General features: G+C 59.2%; 1 protein-coding gene across 1 annotated transcript in view; it reads left to right on the top strand.

Moving 5' to 3' along the window:
* The first annotated feature begins 1,204 nt into the window (after window positions 1-1,204).
* The window catches only part of NOL4L (nucleolar protein 4 like), a 126,929-nt gene continuing 111,015 nt past the window's right edge, over window positions 1,205-17,118 (top strand). Inside the window, exon 1 of the mRNA XM_064275961.1 lies at window positions 1,205-1,540. Within this exon, the coding sequence (XP_064132031.1) occupies window positions 1,220-1,540 (321 nt within the window). The 5' untranslated portion in view covers window positions 1,205-1,219. The remainder of the gene's footprint in view (window positions 1,541-17,118) is intronic.

Genomic DNA, 17,118 nt, shown 5'->3' with positions numbered 1-17,118 from the left:
CACCTGAGTTTCCAGGCTAAGGGGCACCCAAGAAGCCAGAGTGTCTCCGGGATGAATTTGCGGATGTGCTGAGGGTCACCTGAAGCTGTAGTGGGTCGACCTGAGCGAGGCCACAGGCCAAGGTGACCACTTCCTTGGGTCCTGGGGCTGCCCCCACCAGTGGAGCCGGCAAGGGAAGGCTGGCTAAATTTCGGGGAATTCGGGGTGAATCCAGAGAAGGGGAAGTTTAGGGTCCCAGAGGGCGGCGGTTTGGGGTTCCCCAGGGGAACACTTCTCTTCTGCCTCCCTGCAGGGGCCCTCTGGAACCCTGCGCGCACCGGAGAGGTCAGGCGAGTGGCCCTGGCGCGGGTCGGGCCCTGCGGGAGGGAGGGAGGCCTGCCCTGTACGGTCAGGGCCAGGCTAAGTCGGGTGGGGCAGCCAGGGAGGCTGCGGCGCCAGTGGCCCGGCCGGGGTCTGCACCCTGCTCCTGGCCGGACCGCCGCGTCCCGGCGTAGCGCGGCCTGCGAGGCTCGGGGCCGGGCCGGGCCGGAGGGAACTCGGTTCCTGGGCTGGGCATTGCGCGCCAGCAGCTCTTGCCCTCTCGGCGCTGCAGGCGCGACGGCCCCCGCGCCCCCAGGGGCCGGGACGGGGCGGAGGCTGGGCCCCGCGGGCGGGCGCGGGAGGGAGGGGAGGCGGTGGCAAAGGCTGCGCCGCTCTAACAGGTGGGATCCCGCGGCGTGGAGGAGGCGGGCGCGGGAGGAGGAGGAGGAGGAAGAGCAGCGGCAGCGGGAGCCGGAGCAGGAGCAGGACGAGCCGCGCGAGCTGACAGCCGCCGCCGCCCGCGCCCAGGCTCGGTCTCGCTCCCCGCGCCGGGGGCCGCTCCCCGCCTCCCGCCTCCCCCGGCCGCCCGCGGGGCGGCCCGCCCCCTCTGCACCTCCGGGCCCGGAGCTGCCTCCATCGCTCCTGCATCCCGGCCGGGGGGAGGAGGAGGCGGAGCAGGAGGCGAGCGGGAGCCGCCGCCGCCAACGCTGCCGCCGCCGCCGCCGCCCGAGCAGGACAGAGCGCGCCGCAGCCCCGCGCGTCCGGCCGCCGCCCGCGCCCAGCAAGCAGCCGCGCCGAAGCCACACCGCGGGACGGCCCCGGCGGCGGCGCGCCCCGGCCCGGCCCAGCCCAGCCCAGCCCCGGCCCCCGGTGGCCCGGCGGCCGGCCCGCCCCCGAGGGCGCCGGGCGCGGCGGGAGGATGCCGAAGCCGACGCTGCTGCTGCGCGGGGGCTGGGAGCGCGAGCGCAGCCCCGGGGACTCAGAGCTGGGCCGCCAGTTCCGGGACTGGTGCCTGCGCACCTACGGCGACTCGGCCAAAACCAAGACGGTGACACGCAGCAAATACCAGCGGATCGCCGAGGTCCTGCAGGGCGGCGGCGGGACCGGCGCGGGCAGCGGCCCGGCGGCCGGCGAGAAAGGCAAGTTCCAGTTCTGGGTGCGCTCCAAGGGCTTCCGCCTGGGCAGCGGCCGGGAACCCAAGATGGGCCAAGTGGTGTATGTGCCGGTCAAGACGGGCTCGGTGAGTGCGCGCGCCGCGGCCGCCGGCCGGTCCCGCGGCGGGGCTTGGGGCGGGCGGGGGCGGGGAGGGTGTAGGGCGGGGTGGGGGTGTGGATGTGTGTCCGAACGTGTGTCCCTGAGGCTGTCCGGGTGTCTGGCCCGCTCGGGGCGCACGCGTCCCTGCCCACCAACGCTCCCTGGCCCGCCCCGGCAGCGCTCTGGGTTCGGGGCGTCCCTGCCCCCCTCCGTGCGGCTGCCCGGGCTGTGGCGGTGCCGGGCGGGCTGTCCCGGGCTCCTCACCCCAGCATGTTCCGTCCTCTCGTCCCCTCCCCCAGCCAGCAGGCGGCTGCTCCGAAGCCCGAGCCTCCCCCCCCCCCCGCCCGCCCCGGGGCTGCCTGTCCCGGGCGCCTCGCGCTCCCGCCCCCGGGCGGGCTGGGCGGTGTGTGTGGGGGGTGGTGCCGCGGAGGGGGGGCAGGGACAGCCATGGGACGCGGAGTCCGCTTGGCCTCACGGCTCCAGGGGAGGGGGCCCGCCCGGGCACTGCCGCCCCGACCCCACCCGGGGCTGGCCCGGGGAGGGGCGGCCCGAGCCGCAGCCTGGCGCAGGAGCAGCCTCCGCGGGTGGGTGGGGCGCCCTCTCCGCCCCCCGGGCCCCTTGCTCCCCCCCTCCTTGGGGCGGGGGCGGCCTGACCTATCCATCCCCTCCCCTCCCCCGTCCCCCGGGCCGCCCCGGTTCGGGCGGGGTGGCGTGGGGGAGGGGGCGGGGAACCGCAGCCGCCGAGAGGGAGGAGGCGGACGGCCGGGCGGGGGCGTCCCCTCCGGCCCGGGGCGCCCTGGAAGGGGCGTGCGGCGCGGGCCCCGCGGCTCCCCCGCCGGGACCTCATTGTTCTGTGGCGGGTGGGGGCTGGGGGGCGGCTGCTCCCGGGGCGCCGCTGAGCTTTGAACTTTCCGTCGCCGAGACCCTCCATTAGTGCGTTCCGCCCTCGGCCCGGCCGGGCCCGCCGGCCTCCCTCCCTGCCCCCTCGCTCCCTCCCCGGCCTCGCCCGGCCCGAGCGAGCGAGCGGGGCGGCCCCGCGCCGGCCTCCCTCCCTCCCTCGCTCCCCCGGCCCCCCCTCCGCTCCTCCCCCGTCCCGGCCGCTCGCCCGCCCCGCGCGCAACCCTGTCCCCGGCCGGAGCGGGCTCTTCACACACAATTGATTCGGTCGTTACGAAAAGTGCACTTGTCCCCTCCCCCTCCCCCTCCGGCGGCCGCCCGGGCCGGGCCCGCGGGGTGAGGGGGCCGCGAGGGAGGGAGGCGGGAGCTAGGGAGCCGATCCAGAGGCGCCTCCTCCCGCGCCCAGGGGACGGGGCTGCAGGCCGCCGGGAGTGGGGAGCCGTGAGCGCGGAGGGCGGGCGGCCCATCTGCGAGGAGCGCTGATAACCGCGCCGCTGCCGCTACGGCCGCCAGCAGCCCATCTGCGCCGTTGCTGCCTCGGGCCGGACCGGCGGCGAAGGGCCGGGCCGAGAGGCGCGCCGGGGCCGGATTCCCAGAGGGAGAGGCCGGGGCAGTGCCCTTCCCGCGGGAGTCACGGACCCCCCAGCCTAAATCAGCCCGGGGAGTCTGGGTCATTGTCCCCACCCCGACGGAGTAGGGAGTCTCTCCCCTAGCCCAAATCACTGCCCAGTTTTCCACTGGGGAGTCATTCATTGCCACTCCCCAGCTAGGATCGCCCTCACCACCCTGCCATTCGGTACTGTCCTCAGTTCTCCCCTGCCTGAGTGCAGGGTTTCGAGGTCAGCAACCCACCAAATGGTTGTCTGGGTCTGTGCGCCCACCCTGGGTCAGTGCCCCCAGCCATGCGGGCATCCCAGATCAGTGTCCTCCCTCTTCTGGTGATCTCTCCCAGAGAGCTGGAAGTCTTCGTCCAACCTCCTTCCTAGTCTGAGGCGGGAGCCCCCACTCTGCCCACTCCTGGAGTTGAGGGACAGTGACCACCTGCCTCACACCTGGCCATGGCTCACTGGCTGTCTGTGTGGGTCAACCTCTCCCCGAGGGAGTGGGCAGCATGGGACAGCACCCCCACCCCTTAGCCACACAGCTGACAAGGCGAGGCATCCCCTTCTCCCCAGGCAGCATCCAGGCTTGGGCACTGACCAGGTGCGGCCAGCCCAGCCCAGAGCTTCAGGCTCTTGTTGAGGCCCCGCTGACCCGCCCTGCTGGCCCCTAGCAGCAGGGGCCTCACAAGCCACCTCCCTGGCTCTCACAGACCAATAATAAACCCTGCCCAAGGGACTGGCTGCCTGGGAGGCAGAGAAAGGGGACCCAGGCCTCCCAGCCCAAGCTGCCAGGAGGATGACAAACACAACAGACATGCCCTCTTGCGACAGCCCGCCCCTCAAGCTACCCACCCTCCTCCCCGCCTGCCTGGCCTGCCGGTCCCCAGAGAACCCGTTAGTTACCTGCCACTCGCCCAGCCAACTGGAGCCAGCCGCGAAGATGCCCGGAGTCCTGCCACCCCCTTCTCCAAGCACCTTCCTGGGGCTCAGTTATTATTTTTATATTTTCATTTCACTGACCTAAGAAGAACAGATTCTGTTGGGAATTGCTGGGGCATCCATGGCCTCTTTCTGGAGGGGGGCTGAATGGGACCTTCTTTGAAAGGTGCAAAGGAAGTCCCCTACCTTCACTGGACTTCACTTGCGCACGCATGTGCTGGCATATGTGCGTGCGTGCACACACACACACGATTGAAGTCAGTCATTGTCCCAGGTGGCAGTTGGGAGAGATCCTGCAGTTTTATCCTGGGTGGGTTTGTGTGAAGGTCACTGGGGCAGAAACCTTTGTCCACAGCATTTGTTTGGCACATGATTGCCTTGTGATGGGCGCTGGGCGATCAGAGTGGGCTGGACCCTGTGCTTGCTCCAGGGGTGCCCAGCTGGTGGGTGACATGGGTATAGCTGAGTGCATGATAAAGAAATCCATAGGAGCTCCATGGGAGGGCCGGCAAGCAGCTAGACTTCAGGGAAGAGGGGACATGGGAGGTGGGTCACCCCAGCAGCTGAGCAAGCGCCCCGGCGTAGTGGCGGGACCCAGGGGTGGCCATGGTGTGTCCTCTGTCTTCCATGTTGCTCCCTGGCTGCCCCCACCCCGGCCCCCCTTCCTCCTCCAGCCACCTCCATATGCGGTGCTGTGGTCGGGGCCCTGCCCTTGTCCTGGCTGGCCTCGGGTCGATGATCTGACACCACTTGTCCTGTCCCATCTGGCCCTGAGCTTTTCTGGGTGTGTGTGACAAAGGCTTAATCTGTCCGGACGGGCCGGGGCAGAGAGGAGGGCGAGGGGAATTACACTCTGCCGGGGCCTCCTGCAGCTGGGGCCCGGCAGGGGGCGGGGCAGGGGTCGAGCAGAAGCCTGGGTGTTGGGGGAGGCAAGTTGGTCTTCAGTTTGCAGGTTGTCACAGGAAATAGAAGGTGGAGGCAGAGGGCTGAGGAGGGGAGGGCAGTGTCCTCCACGGGCAGGCACGGGGTGCTCATGGGGATAAGATCTTTTTATGACAAGAGCTGGGGCCTCTTGGCCTGGCCAAGTCTGGTTAGGATTTATTATTTCTTATGTTTGGCCTGCTCGGGACTCCACAGGCTGCTGAACAGGGGAAGCTAGCTCCTTAGAGACAGGACCCTCCGATTTTGTTCGAGTCAGCTACAAAATGAACCAACCCCTTTCCTTTTCCTCTGGCCTCGCAGAGCAGGGCTGTCCTTTGGGCCTGTGAAGGCCACAGGTTACAGCTGGGGTGAGGCCCCGGGCTGTCTGTCAACTCCCAGGGTCTGAGAGCCCCAAGGCTGCTTGGAGATAGACATTCTTAGCCCAACTGCACCATCTTCCAGATGGGAAAACTGAGGCCTCAAGAAAAAGAAACAAGTCTGTTTCTTTTGAGGTGGCGGGGGGACTAGGCTTGGGACTCAGTTCCCTGTGCTCCACCATGGCTTCTCCCTGGGCCCATCACAGATGCCAAGAATCCCACCATTAGAGTCCCTTCCCCAAGGGGAAATGTCGCGACTGCCAAACTCCACCCTTGACACCAGGCTTTTGCGAGCTGGACCCCAGGTGTTGCGCTGGCCAAATTGACTAATGGTGGTCTTTTCCCAGTTTGCAGACGGCATTCATTTAGTGGAGAGCATTTTCACAGCCTTAAGTCTTTGTCCCTGGAGCTTTTGCATAAACCTTTGGCACCTGCGGCCGCTGGTCTGGGCGAGAAATGGCCTCTAACTTAGCACAGTGTAATATATGCGATGACCTTTGGTTGAGTATCTCAGTATTTCCTGGTTTTCTTCAAATTATTACCACAGCGACCCTTTCTGAGTCATCTACTGAGTGGCCGTCACAGTGCCAAGAGGCTGATATGCATCGGCTTGTTGATTCTCACCCAGAGGTCAATGCTGTTGTTATTGCCATCCTTCAGATGAGCAAACTGAGGCTCAGGGAGGCTGGGAACCCCCCAAGGTCACACTGCTGACGGGCGCAGACCCTGAGCTCAGGTACTGCCCTGTATACATTTCCATTCCAACCTCGAAGCGTCCTGCAACCAGATCCAATCTGAAAAGCATAGATCCTTCATGACAAACTTTCAGCCTGTTACACCTTGGTTTAGAAGACTCTTTTTTCTGGTCAGGATGTCTCTAATCATAGGTGGATGCCTGGGGCAGGGTCTGTGACCTATGAGATATTTGGGGGGCTTTCCTGGCACTAGGGATGGGTATGGGTGGGAGGAGGAGCCTTAGCTGTCCTGGGCCTTGGGGACTTTGGGGAGGAGGCTGACAGTGACATCTGGCCTCGGCCCCGTTTGGATTTCTCATGAGTGGCAGAAGTGGGCCATTTTGTTAATTAAGCCTGCATGAGTGGGCTGAATGTGGTCCCAGGTACTCTGGGGGCTGCATTTTGGAGGGTCAGACTCTGCCTTCCTGGGTCTCCTCTTGGGCCCTGGAGTCGTTCTCTACTGGGGGGTGGGGACAGCATGTGGCCTTCTTCCTTGGGAAAGGCCTGGTGTGAACTGCCTCACCTTCACGGCCCCTACAGGCTGCTTTCCTGTCGCTGAATGTCTGGGAACCAGGAGGTCCATCTAGACCCCTGAAATACTGCTGGAAAGACTGGGGGCTGGGGAGGCTGCCACTGGGGCTGCCCAGGGACGAAGGTTGAGGGCCTGTCCCAGCTTCCAGCAGACCTGGGATTCTCCAGCCCAGCCCTTACCTTGGAGGGAGTGTCTGCGAGTGTGTGCTCGTACATGCGTGCTCATGAGGCCATGTGCACGTGTGTGTAGAGGTGTGGCAGTGTGAGTGTGAGCATGCACGTGCCTCTCTGTGTGCAGGAGGGGCGTGCTTCTGTGGACATGTGTGCCTGGGGCAGTGAGTGTGGACAGGTAGAGGGGAGACTGCATTTGTGAATGCACGTGGTGGTGAGCGTCTATGTCAACAGATGTGCAAGCACCTGGGGTGTGGGCATTGGCAGACCACAGTGTGAGCGTGTGTGTGTGCACACATGTGCAGGGTCCTGATTGAACAAATCTGTTTTGTCTAGCCGTGGGTATGACAGGGGTGTCCTCCATCACAAAGGAGGTGGCCCGAGCTGCTGCCCTGGCGCTTCTGTCCATTGGGTCTCAGCAGCCAGCTGAGCCAAGTGTGAGGGAGGGCGTGATCATAAGAGGTCACGACATGTCCCCATGCCCATGACAGTGGCCAAGCACCTTCTTGCTTCCAGTCTTCCTCCTCATCCCACTTCCTGTCCTATGTGGGCAGCAGGGCAAAGCTTGTGACCTTCGCCATGCTGCCACTTGCTGAGCCCAAAACTAAGGCGGGGGCGGGGCGTAGATCCATCTGGGACAGAGGGCTCTGAACTGAAGCAAGGGGGCTGAGACCTATGTGTGTATTATAGGGTCCCAACTCAACCACTCCCTTGCTGTGTAGCCTGCCTGACCTCTCTCTGAGTCTCAGTTTCCTCGTCTGGAAAATGTGCTCCTAATCCCTTCTCCTAGTTAAGTTTGGCAAACAGGGAAAGACTCTGTTGTCATTTGAGGGTGGTGGCTAAGTAACATGCCCAAAGTCACTCTGCTAACTAGTACCAAAGCCTGGCCAGGTCCCTGGGCCTCTAAGCAGGTAAGGGGGCAGAAGGAAGCTAGGTGAGGTCTGGCCAAGGCACGGCTTACTAGAACAAGCTTCTAGAGACTCCCGTTTTCTGCCCCCGGCCCACGCTGACATAGAGGTGAGGTGAAAGGATTGGGGTTTCGAGTCATAGGGCCATGAATTCAAATCCCAGTTTTGCATTTTTACCAATTTGGCCTTAGTTTTATCATATAAAATTGAACTGATAATAACATCTCCTTCAGGACTGGTATAAAGATTAATGCATTAACCAGAAGGAAGCAGGTCTTTGTAAACGTTAGCTGCTATGTATTCTTGCTGAGCCTCAGTTTCCTCATCTGGAAAATGGGGAGGGTGACGAAAGATGTTGTGGCACGGTGAAGATGAAGCACCCATTGAAGTTCCTGGCATGTAGTGGGTGGGCAGCAAATTTTAGTTCCCTAGAGATTGTGTCTGAGTCATTTCTGTGTCCTCAGTGCCATCGGGGGCCTGGGAAATGTTGCATTAAATAGAACAAAACACCAGAAAAGTCTTGACAAGGGGCATAGGTGCAGCATGACCCCCCAGAGTCAGGAACGTGAAGGCCCAGGGTCTCTCCCTGCCCTGGTGGGCTGCTGCCCTGCTCTGAACCTCAGTTTCCCTAGTTACTACACAAAGAAGGCTCCAGTGATCCCTCCTGTCTTGGAATCCCTCCCTGGTGCTGGGGGTACTAGTTCGCAGAGGTCAAGGAAGGGTGCTGGAGGGGCGAGGGTGGGGGTCTTGCCAAGGCCTGGTACGTGCCCACCAGGTAGAAAGACAAGCCTCCCAGAGGCCCCCATCCCAGGCCGGGGAGCCTGAGTTACTGGACTCTGCACTCCTACAGAGAGCACAGTGAGCTCTGCATAATGGCTGGCAACTTCCTCCCTCCTTCCCTCAGGCAGGGTCCTGAGCATGTCTCCCAATTTGTTAAGCCCCTGCCCTGTGCCAGACACTTTGTATTTCATTTAGTCTCCCCTGGCTTTCGTGAGGCAGATGAGACCCTAAGATCAGAGAGGCCAAGTGGACCTTCTGAGTCCCACAGGGAGCAAGCGCCCAGGCTATGCATGACCCTCTAAGCCCTGGGGTGTGGAGGCAAGGATCCAGGGAGGAACTTTGGAGGGAATGGCAGGAGGGGGGTCCTAGCTCCCCCCAGGTTCAGAGGCCCCCACCCCCTCCGCCAGAGGGCACTTCACAACAGCTTCCCAGGGCTGGAGGCTGCCCTCCCACCTGCCCAGAACAGCCTGGTGGGGAGGCAGATGGCACCTCTCCCCCTTACCCACCCCTCTCCTCCCACCTCCACTGCAGCTGAGACCCAGCAGGGCCTGGACAGGGTGTGGTGGGAGGAGATGGGAGAGAGGGGGGTTGGGAGGCTGGACCCATCCTGGAGCCCACAAGGTCGTCCACCCCCTCAGTATCCCTTGGGCATGGGCTTCTCAGCTGCAGATGAGGAAACTGGGCCAAGAGTGGAGGGAACTCCCTCAGGGTCCCACACAGCACCAGAGCTGGGTGAGCTGAAGTTTGCCTGGGTCCAAAGCCCATCACTCACTCATTTGCTCCTGTCCTGGTCGTCCCCATCAGGATAGCTCCTGACTTCTGGTGGCTCAGGCCACATACCTGGGAGTCATTTTGACCCTGCTTTTTTTTTTCTTTACCCTCCCAAACACACACATATCCAAGCCATCTGCAAATTCTGTTTGCTCTACCTCCAAAATACACCTCAGATGCCACCACTTCTCACCACCTCCGCTGCTCCACCCTGGTCCAAGCCTGGAGGTATGTCAGCCTCCCCTCCCACACTGGGCTCCCTGTGTCCATGCTTGCCCCCCCCCATCCCTTCTTCACACAAACAGCTGGAAGAAACTGCAAAAACCAAATCAGATTGCCTGCTCGGGGCCCTCCACATTCCCCGTCTCTCTCAGGGCAGGAGCCGGGGTCTTCCCCTTGGGCCACAGGCCTTGAATGACCTGCTACCTACTGACCTCACCTCCCTCCACCCTCGCCTCATTCATTCAGCCTCAGCCAGGCTGGGCTTCTTGCTATTCTGCCAACACCAAGCGCACTCCTGCCTCAGGACCCTTGTATTTGCTGTTGTCTGCCTGGTACGTCTGCCTGGCTGGCTCCCTCTCCTCCTTCAGGTCTTTGCTCAAATGTCTTCGCCTCAGAGAGCCCTTCCCCGCTCACACAGTCAGAACCACTGTAGGTCCCTTGGGCCCTTTTCCCATGTCGCCCTCTACTCCCGCTCTCCTTTTCTACTTAATTTTTCTCCATAGCTGTTAGCACCCCCTGACAATATATATATATTTTTTACTTGTTTATATGTTTAGCATCTGTCTTCCACAAGGCCACGTGCATCACTAGGACAGACTTCGTCTATTTTGTTCACTCCTGTATCCCCAGGGCCCAGAATAGCCCCTTCTTCTAAGGGGTTCCCCCCTGGCGGGTAGCAGATGCCTCAGAGCAAGAATTGGAGAGCTGTGGTCTCATCCAGTTCTGCCCTCAGAAGGCCTCAGGAACTTGAGGTCTGGCCCTCCTGCCTGAGGGTTTCTGGGAAGTCCTCAGGGAGGCAACATTTAAACTACACCTTGAGGCCCAAAAAGAATTCTTAAGCAAGAGCAGAACAAGGGGAAGCTCATTCCAGGGAGTAGGAATGGTGGGCAAAAGGCGAGGGGGGTGTGCCAGCGTTCAGTGGGGTTGATGCAAGCTGTGTCTGATGGCATCAGGGGCCAACTTTCCTGGAGAAGAGTGTTCTGCAGAACATTCCACATGGGCGGAGATGGGTAAACGGTCATATCTGCTTGAGGACCGCTGGGCCAGGAATGGAGCGCTTGAGGGAGGCTTTGGGGTCTTGAGGGGATGAGCTGGTGGAATTGGCTGGGGCCAGATTGAAGAGAAGGATCTGGAAAGCCAGTCCAAAGAGCTAGTGCATGAGCAGCAAGGAGGGGAGGGAGCTCCCGGGAGAGTTTTTAAGTAGAGGGAGAGGAGGTCAGATTTGGGTGTCAGAACGAGCCCTCAGAATCTGTGCTGAGAGGGGGGATTTGTTCTAGAGAGGGAAAAACAGGCTGGGAAATGGTGTGGCGAGGAGAGACAAGGCCTGGGGTGAAGAGGGGGCTGCTTCCCTCTAAAGACAAGAGGTGGAAAGGCGGGATCTGGTGACATGGGAGGTGGGAGGTGAGGAAGGCTCAAGGGTCAGGGTTGATCCCTGGAATCTTGAGTGGAAAGAGGAGGCATTTAGGAAACCAGGAAATGCAGGCAGATGCAGACTTGGGGTGGAAGGTTGGGAGGGCAAGGTCCGGTGGGCGAAATCGGAGAGCCATCCCCAAGGCTGACTCGTGTGACAGTGGGAGGCCTTGGCGGAGACCTGGTGACTCAGGCCTCCTTGGGGCCAGATAGGGAGTCATCATGTCCATGGGGCCCCCTTTCCAGCCTGGAACCCTCCCCGCCCTGGCTAGGACCCGACACAGGCTTCTGGAAGGCCTATGCTTGGGTGGATGACTCATCGTTTTCTCGGTATCCCGGGCTGAGGAAATGTTCGTGAAGACATGGGGCCCTTGGATGCTGGAGGGTTGAGAAAAATACACTCAGGCCTTCAGTCTTGTCTGAGAGTACCCTAAAGGTGCGTCTCCAAGGGTCCCTGGCTTCCACAATCTTGCTCAGTCCTCAACCACCCTTGGAAATAGAGGCCATTATGACCCCATTCTACAGGTTAGCAACCCAAGGCATTGTCTCTGCTGGGCATCCAGCTAAGTAACCACTTGGTGCCTCAGTTTCTTCATCTGAAAAATGAGCCTGATGATTATATTGCCTTTATAGGGTTGTTGGGGAAATTAAAGGCAAGAGTCCACGTGAAGTGCTTTGATGGTGCGATTATCACTGTCGGGAGGAGGATGTGAAGAGGGGTCTGCCCAGGCAGCAGGGACTCTTGACTGGGTCTGGGCACTGAGCAGAGCAACTACAGGGAGGGCCAGGGAGTAACAGGACAAATGACAGGCCTGTATTTGGACCCTGTCTCTGCCACCCACCAGCTATGTGGTTCTGGACAAATTGCTTACTGACTCTGACTCCCCCGACCTTGTCTGTATAAGCAGCGAATAACCCTCCAAGGCAGCTGGGCAGGTCACACAGTAGGGGCCACTGCCCCACCTCAGGGCTCCTTGGAGGGCCTTTCCCCACTACGAAAATCCCAAAGCCAGACAGCTGTTAGCCCTCCAAGGGTGGTTAGGAGGCTCTTCGTGGTGTGCCCCAAGAGTCTGGGCCAAGGGGAAAAAGGAGGGGAGGCAGCTCAGAGAGTTCAGGCTGGGAAACCCGTGGTGAATGGAGCCCCCTCTCCGAGATCTGGAGGCTGGGGCAGGAGCAGGTTGGGGGAGAGGAGGCTTTGCATATGTTGAATTTGAGGACCCATAGTCAACAGAGCATGGAGTCAGGGACTTTGGCCCAGGCTCTTCTGTTTACTGCTCTGCAACCTTGGGCAAGTTATTTCTCTCAGCCTCAGTTTCCTCATCTGTAAAATGGGGGTGATAATCGCTGTGGATGCAGTTATGTGTAAAGTGTCGATACCAGGACGTGGAAATAGCCAAGCCTTCCGTAAAAGGGAGCCACAATCAGGATTATGACTGTGATTGAATCAATAACCCTGGACTCTGACTAGGCATGTGAGACAGTGCTGCCGATTTGGGCTTTGGCGATGAGACCGCCCTGGTATGAATTACGTGCTGCTACTCTTTTTTTTTTTTTGACTCTTAAATGGGTATCCTTCAAACAAGTCACCGTTCCTCTCTGACCTTCAGTTCCCTCATCTGTAATATGGGTCCAGTAGTGTTCCCTACCTCATGGGGTTGCTGCGGGAAGGTGAAGACAGACTCCGTGTCACATGCTCAGCGCGGGAGGTGGGAGCTGTTCTCTGCCGCTCCCATGCCATGGCCAGTGGCAATGGTATCTCAGGTTGTGGATTCTGGGGCTGGGGTGAAGGACATTGGAGCGTGATGTTGCAGAAGGGGCAGTGGACATAGAGGCAAAGAAGCAGGTAGGAAGTGTGGGCAGGGACACTGGAGGGGAGGGTGTCCTGGAGGAGGAGGTGGCCTGCTGGGTCTGCCCAGAGGATTGACAGGCCCCCTGGATCTGAATGAGAGGAAGCTTTGGTGGAAGCCAGGGGACAGAGGTGGAAAGTAGAGGCCAGCAGTCCCATCTGTCCAGTCACAAACTGACTGTTGAGGGAAGGACGGAAAGAAGGACAGTGTCCAGGTTGCCCATTGTGGAGCTAAGAGCTGGTGTGCTCCCCGGGGTCCGAGAGCCCTGGGCTCGAGTTCTGGCTTCCCAACCAGCTGTGCAACCTTGAGCCTCTCTGAGCTTCCACTTCCACATCTGTAAAATGGCAAGTGTAATATCAGCTCCCTCTGGACTGTTGTGGGGAAAATTTGAGATACTCACATAAAGTGCTCAGTCAGTGCCCGCTACAGAGTTCAAAACAATGCTAGTCATGACATTGCTGGTATTTATCGAGTGCTTGTGAAGTACCGGGAAACCCTGGTGGTGTAGTGGTTAAGTGCTACGGCTTTTAACCAATAGGTCGGCAGTTCGAGTCCACCAGGTGCTCCTTGGAAACTCTGTGGGGCAGTTCTACTCAGTCCTATAGGGCCACTATGAGTCGGAATCGACTTGATGGCAGTGGGTTTGGTTTTTTTGGTTTTATGAAGTACCAGGTGCTGAGCTGCACACTTGATGTGTATGACCCTGTAGGAACCCTTATGATCCTCCTTTTGCCAGTGAGGATTCTGAGATCAGAGATGTTAAGGAGCATGCCTGCCTGAGGCCACACAGCTGGTGAGAGGCAGAGCAGGCATTGGAGCTGTCACAAAGCGTCTTGTCCTCCGCTCTCCATTCCTGTAGCGCCATCCTCTTGGCAGCAAGGCCCAGATGCTGGGTCCACTGTGGTTCTTACACGGGCTCGGAGGGTGCTTCTTCCCAGAATGGAGAGGCAGGTGTGTGTCTGTCAGGCAGTGTGTGCTGACGCTGGGACACACCGCTTAGCACAAGTAGGGAGTCACCAAGGGTTGCTGCGACTCGGGGTGGGGGGAGGGTGGCAAGGGAGTGGCGTGGAGCCCCACAGCCAGTCAGCCAGCCAGCGTGCTCCACATCCAATGGGGCAGGGCAGGGCTGTGCCAACCCCTGTGAGCCAAGGCTCTGCCCTCAGTGGGGCGGGGCCTGCAGGGAGAGGTGCAGCCCACACCCAGGCAGCTGCTTCAAGAGGAGAGGTGGGCAGTGCAGGGTCTGGGTGACACTGAGGTGGGGGTCAGGGCAGGGAGAGTGTGCTGCAGAGGCCGGGGAGGAGCCGGGGAGGGCTTTTGTGCTCAGACAAGCCAGGAAATGGGTGAGAATGGCATAGAGCATCCCAGGAGAGAGGAAGGGGTGCTGTGGACGAAGGTGCAGAAGAAAGTTTGCTTTAAAGGTAACGCACACACATGATAAAAGGTATCAGCAGTTCCCAAAGGGGCTGCAGTGAGAAGTAAGTGCTTGGCCGGCCCATCCCCTCCACCCAGTTCTCCAGCCAGGCCCAGAGGCATCCAGTCCCTTATGTGTCCTCCCCAGATACTTGGTTCTGAAGCTCAGCTGCCTGGGTTTGAATCCTGAATCTACCATATACTCGCTGTGTGACTCTGGCAACTTACTCAACCTCTCTGTGTCTCAGTTTCTACATCTAAAAAGTGAGGGTAATAATAGGAACTGCTTCACTGGGCTGTTATGAAAATTCAGGGCATCTAGAGGGTCACTATGAGTCAGAATTGACTTGATGGCAATGGGTTTGGTGTTTTTGGTTTAAAAGTTTAGTAAAAGGAGCCCTGGTGGAACAGTGGTTAAGCACTCGACTGCTAACTGAACAAAAGTTCAGTGGTTTGAATCCACCAGCTGCTCCACAGGAGAAAGATGTGGCAGTTTGCTTAGCACAGATATGGCTGGTCTGTAGGAGTCACCAAGGGATGTGGAAGCTCACAGAGGGCAAGGGAGCGGCATGGAGCCCGATGGCCAGTCAGTCAGCCAGCACGTTGCACATCCCCTGGGGCAGGGTAGGGCTGTGTCAACCCCTATGAGCCAAGGCTCTACCCTCAGCCGGGTGGGGCCTATGGGGAGAGGTTACAGCCTTGGAAACTATATGGGGCAGTTCTACTCTGTCCTATAGGGTTGATAGGGTCTCTATGAGTCAGACTGACTTGACGGCAATGGGTTTAGTTTGAAAGGCCTAGCAGAATGCAGGGTTATGGCTGAGTGCTTGGTGAGTGTTGGCAGTCGCTGCTGTTTTCGCTGTGCTGTGTGGTTGTGCACACTGTGGAGGCGATTTTAAATGCCCAGCTCTCCTTGCTCGGCCCCCTGCAGGTCCTGACGCTCAGGTTCTGTGGCTTCTGCCCTTTCAGACAGGAGGTAGAGGTGAGAGGTCAGCCCGGGGGTCAGCCCAGCAGCCCTAAATCTTGAGAAAGGCCTCTGGCACGGAGTGGGTTTTCCATATACCTCGCTGGGCCACAGGAACTAGCTGCTGCCTCATCCAGGGCTCACGGTTTGGAGACTCAGTCTCTTGCCCCTGTACTGGGTACATGGAGTAGCGTAGGTACAGGAGGGGACGGGGACTGTGGAAAGAGCCCTCGACCAGGCCCCAGGAGACCAGGATTCAAGGTCTACCTCTGCCACTTCTTGGCCCTGATGATCTTGGAGAAATCGCCAAGTTCTGAGCCTTGGTTTCCTCGCCATGAAGGTGGTGCCAGGCTGCTGGCAGGAACCAAGGCAAGTTGCTCAGACATGATGAAGCATTGGGTTGCTTGTCAGCAACCTCACCTTTGGGTCCCTGCCCTCTGGGAATTTACAATTGAGTTGGGGATGATGGTGTCATTGATAAGATCCCAATTTGGAAGGTATTAAAGTGTAGCTGAGAAGAACCCAGCTCTGGGTTTGAATTCTAGCTGTGCTGCTTAGTAGCTGAGTGACCATGGGGGAAATTAATTAGCCTTTTTGGACCCCAGTTTCCTCCTCTGTGAAATGGGCATAGCAATAGAGCCTGCTATGTAGGGTTGTTGGGTGCAGCTAAGACACTTGCCTGGGGCCTGGCTCCCGGGAAGGCTCTGAGGTCAAGCAGCAGGTGTGTTTATTTTAAGGAACTCAGCTTAACACAAGAAACCACCGGCAAACAGTACAGAGTCGCAGGCAATCCGTTCACTGATTCATTCAGCAAACTTTGACTGGCACTTACTATCTCCCAGGCCCTGTGCATGCCACAAAGATTTACTGAGCGGCTACTATATGCCAGGAGCTGTTCTAGGTGCTGCCCCAGTGGTTGGTGGTAAATAGCACAGATTTAGTCTCAGCCCTCGCAGAGCTAGGAAAGCCAGCTGCTGAGTACTGGCTAGGGGTTGGAGGGCAGTGTGGGACTTGGAGTGTCATCCAGCTGGTTGGCCTAGACAGCCGGTCCTTGCCCCACAGTGTTAGGCTTGCTGAGCTCAGGAAGGCCACCCAGTCCAGAGTCCCCAGTGCCAGCCCTGCTGCCCCCATGTCTGACTCTTCTGAACCACTTTTTCCCAGGAAAGTAGAGTTTTGGGGATGGTGTGCAGGCCCTTGTCCATCATCCCCCACCCCAGTTTTTTTTTTTTTTTTTCTTTGTTTCCTTTAAAGTTGCAGCTGTTAGTTGCAGTTGAGTCAATTCTGATTCGTGGTGATCCCAGGTGTGCAGAGTAGAACTGTGCTCTGTAGGGTTTTCAAAGCTGTGACATTTTGGAAGCAGATTGCCAGGTCTGTCTTCCGAGGTACCTCTAAGAGGATTCGAACTGCCAACCTTTTGGCTAGTAGTAAAGTGCTTAACCTTTTGTGCCACCCAGGGGCTCTTCCCCACCCCAGTTCTTATCACTCTCTCCTCAGCAATAGTACTCATCTTCCTTCCTCTACTTCCTCTCCTCTTCACACAGCCATGTTCACATTGACCGTGTTCCTCCTCTGCTCAAAACCCTCCTGTGGCCCCCCATTGCCCTCCAAGCAAAAGCCACCATGATGCACAAGGCCCAGCTCTGGCCCCTTGCTCCACTTTCTCAGCCCCAGCACACTGCCTTGCAGCCACATTGGCCTCCTGGCTGTTTCTCCGACCCTCACCAGGGCTCTGCTAAAATGTCACCTCTACAGGGAGACCTACCCTGACTGCCTTCTCAAAACACCCTTTGTCTCCGATGGCTCTCAAGCCCCTTCCTCTAACTTTAGAGCCCTTACCACTAGCTGACAAATGCTCTATTTGTTTGTGCTTTGCTCTTGGACTCCATGAGAACAGGGGATTTGCTGTCTTGCTCCTTGCTGTGTCCCCAGAACCTGGTGTAGAGTAGACACTCAATAAATATTTGTTAAATCAATGTCTCAAGCCTTTTAGTTCTCCTTTTTGTGCCTGAGTTTCTGCGTCTGCAAAATAGAGCGCCAGGGCTGTTATGGGTCTGACATGAGGGCTGGCATAATAGCCAGG

This window comes from Loxodonta africana, chromosome 24 (genome assembly GCF_030014295.1).
Source record: "Loxodonta africana isolate mLoxAfr1 chromosome 24, mLoxAfr1.hap2, whole genome shotgun sequence".
NCBI classification, from domain to species: domain Eukaryota; kingdom Metazoa; phylum Chordata; class Mammalia; order Proboscidea; family Elephantidae; genus Loxodonta; species Loxodonta africana.
The sequence above is the reverse complement of the archived record's forward strand: the minus strand, read 5'-3'. Positions and strand labels throughout refer to the sequence as shown.